Source organism: Stegostoma tigrinum, chromosome 28, assembly GCF_030684315.1.
Source record: "Stegostoma tigrinum isolate sSteTig4 chromosome 28, sSteTig4.hap1, whole genome shotgun sequence".
NCBI lineage: Eukaryota > Metazoa > Chordata > Chondrichthyes > Orectolobiformes > Stegostomatidae > Stegostoma > Stegostoma tigrinum.
This window is the reverse complement of record NC_081381.1, coordinates 31,060,706-31,078,723: the sequence shown is the minus strand read 5'-3', so window position 1 is coordinate 31,078,723 and position 18,018 is coordinate 31,060,706. Positions and strand designations below refer to the sequence as shown.

The window sequence follows — 18,018 nt, the reverse complement described above, 5'->3', positions numbered from 1 at the left end:
GGACAGTGTAGGAAGGAAAATGGAGATAGAGAGTTAACCATATTTTACATTGAATGAAGAGCAGGTTCAAAGGGTCAAATGCCCTACTCATGTTCTTAGTTCTTGTATGCTGGCAGTATTTTTATCTTGGACAAGCACACTATTTTTGGTTAGTTTTTGTTCTAATGTTTCAAGTAGGGTTATGATCCTTCTTTCAATGTTTGGCCCCATGACTGGAGACCAAGTCACTATAAATAGTTGAATGTTACATCAAATCACTGCAGATCAGAAATAGTGAAATACAACGTAAAATCTTCTCCAATAAGCTACCTTAAGATAACGAGGGGGGAAAATAACTTAAAATCACATCACCACATCTTATTCACCATTGTTAGCTCTGCAAAAATGTTAATTTATATGTGCAGACAAATCTTTAAGGTCTCTATCAACCATTAAAAATTCATAGCACTACAGATATTCTGCTTTACTTTCCAAAACAGTAGTAATGGAAGTCTCTTGTCAGGAGAAAAAAGAAGTCAGTCACGTATTATGGCAAAATTACTTACCCAAGTGAACTCTGCCAATGATTTTTTGTGTTCCAACACCTTTAGCAATTCCTGCCCACCGCCTGTCAACCAAGCGCATGATGTTGCACCTCTCAGCACATGCTTGGCTCATGATTGTCATCTGTGCTCCTGTATCAGCAACAGTGTAGACTTATCACTATGTTCAGATGCACAACTATGCCATTAGCTTACAACTCCAATTGAAAGGGGATCAGCCCCATTTACTGAAATGCCTAAAAGGTACTAGCGAGTTTTGAGAAGATTTGTAGCTCAAGTTGAGGCTCTGGATGTGAGTTTGCTCGCTGAGCTGGAAGGTTAGTTTTCAGACGTTTCATCACCATTCTAGGTAACATCATCAGTGAGCCTCCGACGAAGCGCTGGTGTTATGTCCCGCTTTCTATTTATCTGGTTAGGTTTCCTTGGGTTGGTGATGTCCTTTTTCTCAGGGGATGGTAGATTGGCTCCAAGTCAATGTGTTTGTTGATGGAGTTCCGGTTGGAATGCCATGCTTCTAGGAATTCTCGTGCATGTCTCTGTTTGGCTTGTCCTAGGATGGATGTGTTGTCCCAATCAAAGTGGTGTCCTTCCTTATCTGTATGTAAGGATACGAGTGATAGTGGGTCATGTCGTTTTGTGGCTAGTTGATGTTCATGTATCCTGGTGACTAGCTTCCTAGCAGGATACATGAACATCAACTAGCCACAAAACGACATGACCCACTATCACTCGTATCCTTACATACAGATAAGGAAGGACACCACTTTGATTGGGACAACACATCCATCCTAGGACAAGCCAAACAGAGACATGCACGAGAATTCCTAGAAGCATGGCATTCCAACTGGAATTCCATCAACAAACACATTGACTTGGAGCCAATCTACCATCCCCTGAGAAAAAGGACAGGAAATGACATCACCAACCCAAGGAAACCTAACCAGATAAATAGAAAGCGGGACATAACACCAGCGCTTCGTCGGAGGCTCACTGATGATGTTACCTAGAATGGTGACGAAACGTCTGAAAACTAACCTTCCAGCTCAGCGAGCAAACTCACATCCAGTGCCTAAAGGTAATTTGATCAGTCCAATTTAAATAACTCCTTCATCACTTGGGAGTGTTTATTTCAAGTGGTAAAAGGGCCAAAAGACTGCTCTCTCATTACAGAGGGACAACTATTTGAGAGTTTAAGGTGGGTCACCATGCTTCAAGTGAGGTGCAAAATTCAGAAGGTGTGAACTTCATGGCGACATCAGTTGATATGGTAACTGAACCCACACTGTCGGTGACAGTCTGAATTGCAAACTAGCTATCCAACCAACTGATCTAACTGACCCAGTTATTGAGAAAACACATGTAAGGAGCAGTTTTGTGTATTAACGACTGTGTACTAATGTGCATTTGAAGAATGTGTAAACAAAGCAGTAATTGTGTATTTAATGCCCTGTACGGAAGATAACCGCAAATGGTCATTGTATGAGTACAACAAACATGGTATTTTAAAATTTGATTTCTCTGTATTGTCACAGCAGAGGCAGGGATCCTGTGCACCTGATATTGTTCAAATACATTTTTCCCTCTGAACATTCATCAATCTTACTTCTCAACTCGGCCTGATCTTCTGTTGCCAGGATTTTACAATGACTGCTTCAAACTAACTTAGAGGCTATGTTTAACTTATTTGTATGAGCACATATGAACCTACCTGAATCTACAAATGCTTTAACTGGCATGCCATTAACCTTGCAATTAATATAGAGCATTGCCACCTGACCAAAGCTCTCTGGTGATTCTTCCATTGCAATTGTCATGTTCTCCTCAATGTTCTGCTGTCTGAAATACAAAAGCATCCATTAACAGAACATCAGAATAAGGCACCACAACAAGTCAGAGCAATGCAGTCAGCAAGCAAAACTCACTAGCACAGATCACGAGGTAAATGCCTAAAGTTAGTACTGCATTGTCAAAGCCACCCTTTTTCCCCTCCTTTTCTGTGTCTACCTGTCATTTCCAAAAGGACAGGGAATATGCTGGGTACTAATGAGAAGCAACAATAACATCAGAACATGTAGAAAAGAAAAGCTGATCCAGTCTCCAATTCTGATTGCCCAGGTAAACTGACATCCAAAAACAAAGGGTGATTAATTGCAGAAGGGTTAGAAAAATTGAGTAGTGCATGGGCAAAACTCTCCAGCTATTTCTCAAATGCAGTAGCAAAACCTTACAGAAGGTATAGTGGCAGAAGTAATTTTAAAAACTCCTTAAATTCCAGGACCAACATAACATTACCTTAACAATTCTGTGAACACAAGAACACTTCAGAAATATTTTCTTCTCATCCATTCTGAAAAGTCAATCTCTCGTCAAAAAAGCGGTACTTCGCACAAGTAGCCGTGATGCTTACGAAACTCAAGAGTCTGTTGACAGGCCATTCAACTGTACAGTGCATCACAACCAAAATTTTCTGCAGGTCAACGTTACATTTACGCCAGCATGGAGCATTCAGGAGTAGGAATGCAGGAGGAGGCCATTCGATCTACTACATTTGGACCAGCTCGCCAAATGAGCATCTTACCTAGTGTTAGCATCCTACCGACGCCCCGTAAACTTGCATGTTCGTCCTTTTTAAATAACCATCTAATTTTCCTTTGAATGTCTTGATTGAACCTGCCTTCACCACACTCTCAAGCTGCACACCCTAGATCTTAACCACTCAAATGTGTGAATATTTTTCCTCCCTTTTTGCTTCTTCTGCTGATTACTTTAAATCTGTGTTCTCTTGTTCTTGATCCTTTCTCAAGTGGAAACATTTTATTCCCCAATTACCCAGCCCAATCACTTATAATTTTGAATGCTTCAATCTTCTCAGCCTTCTTGTCTCCAAGCAGAACAGTCTAGCTTCTTCAATTTCTGCACAACAGACATTCTTCACCCTGGAACAAACTTCATAAACCTCTTCTGAACTCGCACCAACGCCTTCATAACTTTCCTAAAGTGAAGCCCTGAACGAGATGTAATATTCTGAGCAAATTTATAGAAGTTCAACATAACCTCCTTGATCTTGTATTCTGTGTCACTATTATCGAAGCCTAGGATACTCCATCAATTTGTCTGTGTCCTTGTGAAGTTCTACACTATTCTTCTCACAGGTTACAACTTGCACATCATCCTGTACCATAAAGTTCAGATTATTAATACTAGGAAAAACAAGATTCCCAATACTGACCACGGATGAAGGCTACAACAAATCTTACTGTAGGCATAAAAACATCCATTAACCATAACACTGTTTCCTATCACGCAGGTAATTCTGCATTCATGTTGGCACTGTCCCCTTTATTCCATGAGCCCTGAGTTTGCTCTCATGCCTGTTGTATGACATTATATCAAATACCTTCTAAAAGTTCACATCAATAGCATTGCCCTGATCAACACTTACTGCTAACTCCATCAGAAAACTCCAGTAAGTTAGTTAAACATGTTTTCACTTGAGAAATCCATGCTGGTACTTATGTAACCTGCATTTGTTCAGGTGATTATTAATTTTGTTGCAGATATTATTTCTAGATATCTTCTAACTACCAAAGTTAAACTGACAGATCTACGGTTGTTAAGTCATTCTTGCACGCTCTACTGAACAAGAATATAATGTCTGCAACTGTCCACTTTTCGGACACCATCCAAGTCTGAAGATTGAGAAATGATTGCCAGTGCCATTGCGATTTCCATTTGTACTTCCACCAATATACTTGGGTGAATCTCATCCAGTCCCAGTGCCTTGTCAAAGTTAAGTACAAAAGCCTGTCCAATACCTCTTCTGTATCATTTTAAGCTCTTTAGTAACTGAATTGTCTCCTCTTTGACCATGGCTTGGGCACTACCTTCCTCCTGGCACCTTTCCCCAGCCATTCCCTATGCCTCCAATATATAAATATAATTACAAAATATCTTTTTGGCCTCTAATGAGCCCCATTCTGCCTTTTACCACCTGCTTACTGTTTATTTCCTAAAGAAAATTTTGCAATTCCCTTTTTACATTAACTCTTTTCAGACTTCCTCTTTAGTTTTATTATTTGCCTTTCAACATCGATTTGAACTTCTTTATGAACCTGATTCTTAATTGAATTTTCTACATGACATGTGTCACAAGCACACCGTTTCTTACTTACCAAAATATACACCTCTTTTGTCATTCAGGGAGCTTGGGATTTGTTTGCCATCTTTCCTTTTTGAAGGAATAAAACTTGACCATGTCTGAACCATTTCTTCTTTGAAGGTTATAGTTCATCTTCCATCCTTCCTGCCAACCTCTGACTCCAATTTATTCGACCCAGATCCATTGAAGTTGAAGTGCAGAAACTTTTGCTGAATGCACTCCGGTAATTCTTGCTCCTCCCTCTGCCCTTTACACTGCCATTATCCAAAACCATATTTGAATAATTAAAATCCCCATTTAAATTACTGTATAATTTTTGCACCTCTGTAATTTCCCACTAGCTAGGGCCTACAAACAATGCATTTTTTTAAAATTCCTTAGCTCAACCTAAATCAACTTTGTCCTTGACTGCCAGGGGACATCCTCTTTCTCCAGAACCACAACTTCTCTTTAGTCAGTACCATCACCCCTCCTACTTTTCATTCTTCCTAGGAATACTACTCATTTTTCTCATTCCTAACATAGGGGCACCAAATTTTTAAATTAACAAATAAGCACTCAGGAACAACTCAATTCAGACAACTGTAGACACTCTAAGCATAAGAAAGACCGGAAAGGATAAAGAAAAATAAATCACTGTAGCAGAGCACCTTATCAGCACCAAAATGTCTTAAAAGTGCTTTATACAATGACTTAAACTAAAATGTTAAGTACGAAAATTCAGAGACAGCTCTTTACCTAATGTCTTCTTCAATTTTGGCCTGTGCTTCCAGGTCAAAGGGATCAGCATTCAGAAGTCGGATTCTCTCCTGTTCTCGCCGAGCTCGTTCCAGTTGCTGTTCTCGTAGCACGCTTGTAAACTTATCTATACAGAGATAGCACAAAGTGTAAAGAAATGCTTAACTATTGAGATAGTACATAGCACGTAACAGCAATGAATGAGTAATAGTGATCATTGCCAAACAATTGGTCACTTAGCTCAAAATTTATCAATGACATGAAGCTTTTCTGTCTGTCTAATGAGATGTGAAGAAAGCTGTTAATACAACTTTTTACCATGCTGCATTGTTCAAATTTGCCTAAAATATTCTTTGGATGCTTGAGAAAATGTCCTCCCTTCTACCTCTGAAGCAACTGAATTTTCATCAGCGTACAGTTCTATAGGCATTAACTATCTTTTGGCTGTTAATCCAAGTGGTTACTTGGGAGCCATAATGCAACTTCATGACCACTGAAGAAAGAACAAACTTGAGAGTGTCTTTCACACCATTGGTATAGGACAAATATTTTACAGCCACTTCTTGAAGTTTAGATGCTACTATAATGGATGCTGAAAGCGAAATGGTGGCCATTAATTAGAGCACAGCAAAGCCCTAAAATCAGCAATAAGATAAGTGACCAGGTAATCTGTTTTTACTTTGAGCCTTTAGGGATAAATATCAATAATAACACTGAGAGACTTGCCTGATTTAGGAACACTACCCTGGGAGCTTTTAGGTCCATTTGAGAGGGAAGAGGAGATCTTGATTTGACACCTTTTCTGAAGGACAGCAGTTCCAAGACACCATTCAGTGCTGTACTGAAGCTCAGAGTACGTGCTCAGATCTCTGGAGTTTTACTGTTCAATCACTGTTATACTTTTGGCTGAAGGGCCTGTTTCCACACTGTAGAGATTCTATGATCTTCTATGATCTATGAAATCTAATTTCTTTCTGATTCAAAGGCCAAAGGGATACTCATAAACCAACATTTAAACTTGTTAAAACTGTCACTTCTCTTCCTCGTTTGTTATGGGTCAGAGTTTTATTTTAACTGGTGAATAATAAGACACAGAAATAACAGATCAAATCATGCAAACTTTCTCCTTTTCCAGCTTTCCATTGCCATTTACAAGGAAAAGAAATTGCACTTCACCTGTGTCGTTTCTTCATTCCATTCCGACAAAAACTTAATTTATCAGACAGAACATTAAAAAAAATCACTAGCTCATCTTCCTTACCTCATCCATGTTTATATTTCCATAAGCAGTACTGCATTTCTGCTGATTTTTTAAACACCCCTCACCCTTCTGTAACCAGGAAAAACTTTTACTAAATGAATCCTTTAACAGCCACAGGACTACAATTTCGAGGAGACACAACTTTAATACAGAAATTATCTGAAATTAATGCAGATTACATCTCAAAGATGGGCCTGGAAGTCTTTTTCTAGCTGGGTACTGAATATTTGTTAACTCATTATATTAAGCAAAATTACTGGATTCAATTTCCCAACCTTTTAACTATCATCACTGTTTAATAAGTAAAAATCCATAGTTACACAGTGAGAAACTTTTATCAGCCTGCTGAATATAAGCAGGCTGATAAAATACAGCTATCTTGTAACAAATTCTATGGGTAGTATTTTACTCCTCACAAAGAGGCAATTGTATTAAACAGCAGCACAACTATGAAGGGAGACCAACATAAATGACAAATCAGAATTTCTATATTTACCAAGATCTCCACTAAGAAGCGCCTCAGCTAAAGGAGGATTCCGTTCCTTCAATAGCGATAGCTCATGTGGATTAGCCAGAAGCATGTCCCGCAGTAAAGTGGGATTATTTTCCAAACTGTGTGGAGCTGGAACAGGGGGAGGAGAAGTAGAGCTACTGGAAGCTGGCTTTGGTGGCTGCTGATTAGCTACTCCAGAAGGAGGCATTCTGTGCCCCATTGACCCAGGCACCGAGATACCACTGAAGTCAATCCTGGGAAGTCCTAAAGGAGGAGATGAAAGAAATATCAAACTAAAACATACAACGGCAATTCAGCAACTTCACACTATTGCCAGTGCCCGTATCACAAAAAGAGGCAATGAAAGAGACAAGAAAGAGAACACTTATAAAGCACTCAAACCTCTGGAATAACATTTTTTTTAAATGGTCAGTCGCAAGCTAAACTAAAACATATTGCAGAGTGAAAACCATATCCCAGTCATGAGCAATGATGAAAGTTAAATGCCTTTTGTAGGATCTTCATTCTTCTGCTTGAATGATTCCTTATGCGTTGTACCGTGTAGGATTCTTGACTTTATAAAGAAAAGTATAAAAGCAAGGAATTTATTTGTGTTGGGTTTCATTGGTTATACCTCAGCTGGAATACCTCAAGAAGATGTCGTGATCACGGAGAGCCTGCAAGGGATTTATTAGAATGACAGTAGAGATGAAGAGATTCAGTTAGGAGAGAGATTGGAAAAGCTGACACTGTTATCCTTAAAGCAGAGATGGTTAAAGAGAGTTTCAGTAGAAGGTTTTTCATAGATAGAGAGAAACTGTTTCCATTGGCTAGAGGGCTAAAAACCAGAGGGAACAGATCTCAGGTACCTTTGAAAAATAGTCAGAGGAAGGTAACAGAATGATTTTGCTTGTTGTGATCAGGAATGAACTTCCCAAAGACACTGTGGAAGGAAATTCAGTAGTAACTTTCAAGCGGGAATTAGATTCATGAAAATGAAGCAGGGAAAGGCAATGCACTGATGTCACTGAACTAGTACTCCAGAGAACATGGCAAATCCTCTGGATACAGAAGTTCAAATCTACCCAGTGGCAGATGGTTACATTTGAATTCAATTCGTAAATCTTGACTTTAAAAAAGCCCAACAGAGGTAGCCAGGAATCCATTGCCAATTGTTGCAAAAATCTATTAGTTCACTAATGTCTGTTAGGAAGGAAAGTCTGCTGTCTTTACTCAGTCTTGGTATGTTAATCCAGACCCACAGCATTATCGTGGTCTCCTAACTGCCTGCTGAAATGGCCTAGCAAGCCATTAGAGATGGGCAATCACTGCCTATTCAATCAACGACATCCACATCCTGTGAAGGAATTTTTAAAATTGTATCATTATGGGGAAAAAAAAGCAAGAGCAGGATTAATTGATCAGCTCTTTCAAAGAGCCAGCAATGGCACTGGGATGAATCAAACCTTTCTGTGCTGTTATATTCGATGGCAATAGGGCCAACGTTGACAGTACGTATTAGCACAGTTCCACCTACTGGATCCTCCTTTTGACTTACACAAAATCATTCAAAAATATTTCCAGCTGAGATATAATGAATGGTCACCGTACTTGAAGCATTAACTGTTTTCTCTCTATATACTGACAGATCTGCTGAGTTTCTTCAGCATTTTCTGTTTTTATTTAAGACATGATTAAGTTGCACACAATGCATGAACTCTAACTGCTGCTGCATGGGTATTGACCATTCCAGGTCATACAGTGTGTTCAACACAGTCTCGTCTAAAGAATTTTTAAAAACCCCAATAGACCTTTGTCCTTTGCAAATCATCTCTTCTCTAATGAAGGCATTGACTCCCTGCAGAGCACAATTCCACAAATATTGAACACTCCAGTACTCCATTATTTATGCATGACTATGGATAGTCACAAGCTACTGCACAAGAGAATGCATCATCTGAGCCCAATTCTGTCCTTATCTAAAATCCACACACTTGCACATCTAGTTTTCAACATGGTAACGCTCAGGAGTGGGAAACCTGACTGACTTTTGTGTCCCTCATCCAGGATTACTAAGGCCACCAGTGATGCCTTTAATGCTAACTCATCAGTCTTACAAGTAGAATACAGGAAAGGAATGACTAATAAGTTAACACCTTGCAGCACTTGTATGAAAACCATCTTAAAAGAATAATCACACATACAATTCCCTTCATCGTCACAACAGTGTTTAGGAGGTCACAAAGCTGAATTTTTACTACTGTGTACACATGTGATTTGTAGACACCATCAATTCATGGAAACAATTGGCAAACTTTTCCTACAAATTCTCTCACCTGATACACCTGGGAGTGGTAGACTAGACTGCATTGGAGGTCTTTCCAACTGTCGCAATACCAGTACATCACCATCCTTCAATCCATACGCTGTCAGTGTCAGCCGGTCATCAATCAATGGCCGCTCTGCAAAGATTATCTAACACAGAAACAACACTCAGATTTGACTAACATACAGCGATTCTGGCATTGGTACATCTTTACCAATCTCAAAGACTGTGGTGGAAATTATTCAAGGGCCACAAGACTTGTACAATTTTGATATTCCTTCAGCGTACACAACCTGCCCATCCACTGGATGTGCTCTTTAGGCAACTTTAATCCCAATTTACATGCCCATGGTTTAATGTTGTTGGGATGACCCAGACAGCTTGTCAGTTGCATACATGAACACTTAGTGTGCTGGACCACTATGCTTAGAGGAACCAAAAATCAGCAATCACTGCAGTCTTGCAACAGCCATTGACATCCAGAGGGCAAAATATTTGTTAGAGGCTGTGAAACTAATATTTTTTGACTGGTTTCTGGTAAAATACAGATGACATCTCTCCAAGAAGCTGTTCTCTAAAGATTAATGGAAGTGAGCAGGGAATGACGAAGGAAAGTTTTATGTTGTCTTGATCAGTACTGTAAGCCTAAAACTCCATATATGGACAGCTTGCTTAGAACTTCAACTTTTGCATCAAGTTTTGCTAACATTGATAAATTTCACAATTCTGCCCAGTAGCTACTGTCCACAGCAACCACAGCAAGCTCTCTTCACAAACCACATTAGCATCTTCCTTAATGAGTCTTGGTAATATTCACAAAACATGTCACTGATTGCTGTTTGAAACAAAACCCCCTCTTAGTTCCCTAGAAGCCTACAAGATAACTTTTTTCTGTGTAAACATGAACATTTTGGACTTTTCCTTGATATTAATTACTGTAAAAGATCTGTATGCTTACTAAAGCAGACATAAATTTATTCACTACTCCTCCACTCTCACATTTGCAAAGCAAAGAATAACAACCCACATTTTTTCAAGTCATTTGCTCGGAAACAAACACAGTTTACTGTATTCAAGGACAGCATTTTACTTGTCTGACATACAGATTTTTTTCATGTACTTTAATTTTATTTATTACTAAAATCTTTGAAACAAACAATTGTACATGTAAACAGATCTATATATTGTTACCAGAAACTAGCCAAAAAATATTACTTCACAGTCGTTTTTTGAAAATATAAATTTTCAGTTAGTGAATCAAACCAACTTCATCATGTAAAATAAAACAAGGAACTGGGGATGCTGGAAATCTGAAACAAAAACAGAAGCTGCTTAAGAAACTCAGCAGATATGACATCATCTGTGAAAAGAAAGCAAAGTTAATGTTTCAAACTGAAAAATCACTGGATTTGAAACATTAACTCCTGGTTCCCTCCACAGATCCTGCCAGTCTGCTGAATTTCTCCAGCAATTCTTGCTTCAATTTCATAATGTACATTGAGTAATGTGGTTCAGCTTCTCACTGTTTAGTTATTATTTTTCAAGGAATGCAGATGCAAATTTAAAGAAAAACAAAAAATATGAAAATCAAATTACAGTACAGAACGCCAATGTGATGGGTCTTCATTTCTAAAGTACTCACTGCCCATTTTTGATCTATGGCTTGTTTTAGAAATACATGATTAATGATTTTTTTCCTTGTTTGCTCATTGATATCAGATCAACACATTCAATTGTTACTTATTGTTGGTTGATGAATTTGACATTACAGTCAATTAGAGGGAAATAACTCTCATTTGAAATATTTTGTGCATGTCAATGCACTTTCCTATCTACACTAGCCATGTTCCTGTCACACTTTGGTGATTTGACACACAATATTTGACTAATTCAGTCACTGCAAAATAGTGACACTAAAATTACATACAACATTCTAAAAAGCGTCCATCAAATCAAAACACAACAGTCCTGCTAATATATATTTGATTATTTGCAGCAATTCGTCAAGCTGCTCATGGTGGTCTGGATGTTACATTGTATAATATAACACTCCTGCGTATATGAAACAATGCACAAAGATGCTACAGCAAACTTTTTATTAACTGGCATCTATGGGACCAGGTTGATCAAACGTCCTGGATAATCAAGAGGTTTACATAATCAATGTAAAAACACACATTAAGTAGCGGAAATGTAATGCAGTGTGAAGACTTATCTGCAGTTATATTTTACTTACAGCATAAATCACCTTAAGCAACTTTGCCTTAAATAAAACATAGCAGCAGAGAGCCTTCTCACTTGCACCCTCATTCAGACATCACGGTGGATCATGGTGTTTGAGAAGAAATTGACTTGAAATTGAATCAACCGTCAAAATATTTCATGCGGCCATTCAATTGAACAAGTATATTTACAGTGAGGTAAATAAATTTAAATACTATAATAATTGGACAGAATAATACAGTAAGCTCTGCAGTATTTGAGGTATATAATTTTTGCCTTTAAAGTAATCAAATCTCCCTCCAAGGTTGACAAATTCATCACCTCTAATTGTTGTTTGATGAAAGAACTTCACTAGTTGAAATCTATTGTAATTCAAACTCCATCTAAACCCAATTGTTGCTAGCATTTGCAATAATAAAAAGTTCTAACACATTTCCATTGATTTAATATATTTCTGGAACTGTCAGTACGTTGAGGGATGTTTGTGTGTAACTCAACAAAGAGCCCACAGATAAAAGAGAGTGACAAAGCAGTAATGTCACTGGACTAAGAGGTACCTGCATTGAGTCACAGGCTCAAATCCTACAATGGCAGCTGGTGGAATTTAAATTCAAATGACCAAGGAACTTTCATCAACCGTTGTTTTAATTAAAAAACACCCACTACTCTTCTAGGAAAGAAATCTGCCATCTTTACCCATCGTAGCCTTTGTAATGCAGAACCGTGGCAATACAGTCATCCCTCAACTGCCTTCTGCAATAGGAATAAGGGATGGGCCAAAAATGCTGCTCGTATCAGCTATGCCAACATCTCATGAAAGATTAAAACGTTCAAGTGCAGTTCATTTTTACAGACACAAAGTAATTGCTGAGCATTCTTGAAATCAATCACTTGTTGATTACTCAGGAAATCCTCAGGCCAATGATGAGTCAGGTGGCTTTTTTTCACTATCTCTTCAAGATGTGAACAAAACATATATGAGGATGTATATACGGACAGGTGTAGTTATATCCAAGACCGTGTGAGATTCCTGTCACAGATACCCGGGCATGTACGAATGAATGTGCGTATATATTTACCCATTACTAAAAATAGGTGCAACCATTACAGTGCACTCTTTCACAGTGGTGGATATGAATGTACATAGTTCTGACTGTGTACGTCTGGGTTGGTGGGCATCTATTCAGATGCCAATGTGGAAATAGACAGATGTAGAATTCAGTGTATTTGGATGCACACAAAGTAAATACCCATTTTATGTTGCCCATTTTAAAAGTTGCTTTGTTTTAATGTTGGTCAGTTAATGTACTCTCATTTTACATTGTGGTTTTAAAGAAAGTCTGTGCTAAGTCTGAGGAAGGGCTCCATCATCCAATCAGCACCGATTTGGAGTAGCTTCTCTCTCTCTTGCTACCACCCCTCTAAACCACTTGCTGACACTCTTGCTCACTGTGGCCCTACAATATGCAACCTCTGCCACTCACTGACCATCTGTCTCACCTCCAACCCTCAATTTCAAAGCCTCTACTGCTCCCACACAAACCATCTTACCACTTTTCCAGCTTGTAGCTTATTTCCACAGCCATCACTCACAGCAAGTGCTCTGGAGAGAGTGGCATGCAGACAGTCGGACTGCAGAAGGTTCGATGAAAGGAAGGTTCTGCCACAACTGGAAGGTTTACAGAGCAGTAGAGGTTGCAGAAGGGCAGAGACTGCAACCACAATTGGTGAGCATTAGGGTCTGGAGGAATGGGTGGCAAGTGAGAGCTTCATACAGCAAGAAATAAGGACGCGTATGACATGTACAGATTGCTGGGAACCAGTGAATCCCTCAAGGAGTATAAGGGTTTAACCAATTTGCTGGAGTGTTTTTGAGAGTAACGCTGTTCATGTGATGCACATGAACTTCCAAGGTATTTCCTACTTGATAACGTGTTACACCAGTTTTGTTAACGAAAGGTATAGTCAGCTCAAAGAATAAATGAGACAGTTGCAACATAGATACATGACTGGCTGAGCGACAAAGAAACAGAACGTCATGGCCAGCGGTCTCCGAAATATACTGTCAGTGAATTCATAATTAGACTATTACTTGCAAGGATTAATGTGTAGGGTTATACAGAAAAGGGGAATGGAGCTGGTGCAGACATGATGAGCTGTTTTTTGCCTCGTTATTCCATTGGAAAAATTCTGGGGTTCTGTAATAACCTCTGGTTCTCAATCTCTCCACGAATGCGGAGAGTTTTAAAAGCATTCTAAAAAGATTGACTAGAATGTCGCTGGGGATGGAGGGTTTGAGCTATACAGATACGCTGAATAGGCTGGGGCTATATTCCCTGCAGCATCAGAGGCTGAGGGGTGACTTTGTAGAGGTTCATAAAATCATAAGAAGCATGGATAAGTTGATTAATCAAAGTATTTTCCCCAGGTAGGGAAGTCCAAAACTGGAGGACATAGGTTTAAAGTGAGAGAGGCAAGATTTAAAAGCGCACTAAAGGGCAACCATTACACACAGAGGGTGATATATATAATATCTATATATATATATGGAATGAATTGCCAATTTTGGAGGCTGTTACAATTACAATATTTAAAAGCATTTGGATGGGTACATGGATAGGAAAGGTTGAGAAGAATATAGCTAAATGGTGGCAAATTGGACTAGATTAATTTAGGGTCTCTGGTCAGAATGGACGTGTTGGACCAAAGGGTTTGTTTCCATGCTGCACAACTCTGGTACAAATCAACAGGGAAAAACTGAATGTGAGAAGGCTCTGGCAAATAGCGTCAAGGAGAATCGAAAGAGATTCCACAAATACACGGAAGGCAAAACTAGGGAAAGAATACAGCCCCTTAAAAATCAACAAGGTTGCCTATGTGTAGAAATGCAGGAGATGAATGAGATACTAAACAAGTATTTCATGTCAGTATTTACTGTGGAGAAGGATATGGAAGCTTGAAATGTCTCCACATTATAGAGGAGGATGTGCTGGATGTTTTAAAATGGATAAAGGTGGATAAATCTCTGGGACACGATGAGGGGTACCCAGGACTTTGTGGGAAGCAAAGGAAGTGATTGCTGGGTCCCTTGCTGAGATATTTGTATCGTCAATAGCCACACAAGAGGTGCCGGAAGATTTGACGGTGGTTAATGTGATGCTATTATTTAAGAAAGGTGATAAGGAAAAGCCAGGGGCCAATGAGCCTGACATCAGGAGTGGGTAAGTTGTTGGAGGTGATTCTAAGGGACAGGATTTACATGTATTTGGAATTGCAAGAATTGATTAGGGATAGTCAACATTACTAACTTGACTGAATTTTTTGAAGAAATGCCAAAGAAGACTGATAAAGGCAGAGCAGTGGACTTGTCTATACAGACTTCAGCAAGGCATCCGACAAGGTTCTGGATGGCAGACTGGTTAGCAAGGTTAGATCACATGGTGGAATCCAGGGTGTGCTTGCTGTTTGGATACAAAATTGGCTTGAAGATGGAAGCTCGTTTTTCAGACTGTAGGCCTGTGACTAGTGTTTTGTCGCAAGGGTTGGTACTGCAGCAACTGCTTTTTGTCATTTATATAAATGATTTCGACGTCAATAAAGGAGAAATTGTTAGTAAGTTTGCAGACAACTGCAAAATTGGCGGTGTAGTGAACAGGGAAGAATGGGTTTTCCCTGGAGTTTTGGAGGCTGAGGGGTGACTTTACAGAAATTATGAAGTCATGTGGCATAGATAGGGTAAATAGACAAGGTATTTTTCCCAGGGTAAGGGAGTCCAAAGCTAGATGGCATAGGTTTAAGATGAAGGGGGAAGGATTTGAAAGGGACCTAAGAGGCAACTTTTTCAGGCACAAGGTGGTGCGTTTATGAAATTGGGTGCCAGAGGTGGTGGTGGAAGTTAGTACAATTACAACATTTAAAAGGCATCTGCCTTGGTACATGAATAGGAAAGGTTTAAAGAGATATGGGTCAAATACTGGCAAATGGGACTAAATTAATTTAAGATATCTGGTCAGCATGGATGAGCTCGACCACAGGGTCTGTTTCCGTGCTGAACATATCCATGACTATATAAGCAATGAGCTGCAGAAACAACAGTTAAGTCAGCATATTTCCCAAGCATTTCAACACTTTTTTAAAAACTTTATTCTATTTACCAATACCTGAATTTAGCAATGTGAAGCATACCAACTTGATGGTAAACTCCTACAATTTTTGATGAAACTCCTACAGAATCTAACTACACTTTCGCATAGGCTTTTATGAGGAAAACTGATTTACTTTATATCATTTCACTTAGTGTTGCACCTTTCAGTATTGCAACTACAATTTTAACTGGGAACTTATAACATTTCTTATGTTTAAGGTCTTTTGGTGCAGTGTCCCTACCTCTGAGCTAGAAATTCTGAGTACAAGCTCGACTCCAATACTTGAAGATCAAGATAGATGCACTCAACAGAATCAAATAGCTTGACTATCAACTTAACACACACCAATAGAAGACGCTAAGAGCAAGAGGGCTTCTGGACAATCTTGAGAGGAAAGCAAGTTGTAGCCTCTAACATGACCATCCCTAGTTCCACACAACATGCATGATTCAAATTACCATGGAAACTCAACGTCCTAGGGTGAAATGTAACACACCACTATTATGTTTATGTACTTTTGGATGTATATGGCTTCATTCAGAATTCAGTCCAGTATATAGATTCAATTTTAGACAGCTGAGTTGTTTGATCTTGGGGAGTGCGTGTAAGAAAGGGAAATGTTACATAGCATGCAGATACGTAGGGATATGCTTGTGTATGTACCCAGAATCAAAGATGGGTCCAAGTACAAGTACCCCTACTGACAATCAGATGCAGGGTTTCATTTCATAGTATATATGGGTGTGGTTATATGCAGAATTATGCGTATATAGTCTCAGAACGGATAATAATTGCACATGATGCTGGGTGCTGGTATGTATATTCTGGAGTAGATGTATATCTGGGTGTGGCAGTGTACTTAAGCCTGTACACGTCCCTCATACTCTCACCTGGCTCTCCGTCGCGGGAATACTGCTCTCCATTTCACAGAGAGCCCGGAAAGTCTCCAGCTGCATGCCGCCATTCACCTGCAGGGTGAAGGTGATCTCGCTCAAGTCGCGCCGCACGCAGTAAACGGTGAGCAACATGGCGGCAACCGAAACCCGGACACAGGGACACAACTGGACCGGGGAACCAGCACCAAATACCCGGCGCTCGATCGCCGATTACACCAAAGGCCCGATCACCCAAAGCGGACACTCCAACAACCACTCGACACACCAGCTAGAAGCTGTACAATCCGCCTTACGGCATCGCCGCAAACCAGCCCCGCCACTGTCGCAAAACGAGCCGTAAAATAGCAGTACCTGTCGCTGTCCCACTGCCATCTTGATGAGGAAATATTCATTGCCTTATATTACCCGCAAATCCTTATAAGGTATCCACTGTATTATAATTACAAATACAACAACTCATTAGTCCAGGTCCACTGATGGTAGCTTTAGGAAAATGCATCCCTTCTTTTAAAAATCACTTCACATTCCAAAACCCGAACTAGAGTTTAAAATTTTTGAGTGGACAGCATTGTTTATCTTTCTGACAGCTTATTAAATCACTAATGAGAGATTATCACTCACGTCTAAAGCATACTTATTTCAGGATATTGTTTCTGCTAACAGGTCATTTTCGTTAGAAATCAAAATGAAAGAGTCTCTACAGCATAAACTGTTTTGAACCAAATCATCATCAATATTCATCCTTGTATGTTATGGCTACATGATCTTGATATTTAGTTTGTTTGGGATAACTCACAGTAATTGCATTTTTCATGCATCAGCATTTGATATGTTTAAAGATTACATCAAAATGAAAACCATCTAGTGCATCGAAACATTATGGGCAGAGGCATCCTCAGCCAAGATTGCAGGAAGCCATTTGAATGGTCTTAACGGTAAAGATAGGCAAGGGGAACAGCTATAATGCTGTTTCCTTAAGCACTGCTAAAACAGCCAGATAACATACCATCCAGCAGATACTTAACAAAATGGTGAAGTATGAGGTTTGCACTCCAGCTAAAGTGTGTACAGAATAGTTATCGTACACCTTTTTCCCTAGCCACAAGCATTGTAATATGGGTATTTTAGACTCCATTGTTAGCAATAATGGAGCATATTTTGCCACATACCATGATTCTAACTTGTACGTGGCACATGAGACAAAATTTAAACGACTTGATTTGACCAAAGCTTTA

General features: G+C 39.3%; 1 protein-coding gene across 4 annotated transcripts in view; it reads right to left on the bottom strand.

Annotated features, from left to right (window-relative positions):
- The window catches only part of ddi2 (DNA-damage inducible protein 2), a 31,522-nt gene extending 13,576 nt beyond the window's left edge, over positions 1–17,946 (bottom strand). For 3 of the 4 annotated variants that reach the window (XM_048561274.2, XM_048561277.2, XM_048561278.2), the window contains exons 1-6: positions 16,778–17,946; positions 9,530–9,668; positions 7,197–7,457; positions 5,440–5,566; positions 2,251–2,378; positions 546–674 (exon numbers count right to left, since the gene is read on the bottom strand). In XM_048561274.2, the coding sequence (XP_048417231.1) occupies positions 546–674; positions 2,251–2,378; positions 5,440–5,566; positions 7,197–7,457; positions 9,530–9,668; positions 16,778–16,915 (922 nt within the window). In that variant the 5' untranslated portion in view covers positions 16,916–17,946. The remainder of the gene's footprint in view (positions 1–545; positions 675–2,250; positions 2,379–5,439; positions 5,567–7,196; positions 7,458–9,529; positions 9,669–16,777) is intronic. The other variant, XM_048561275.2, reaches the window with a different exon arrangement.
- Between the last annotated feature and the right edge of the window lie 72 nt (positions 17,947–18,018).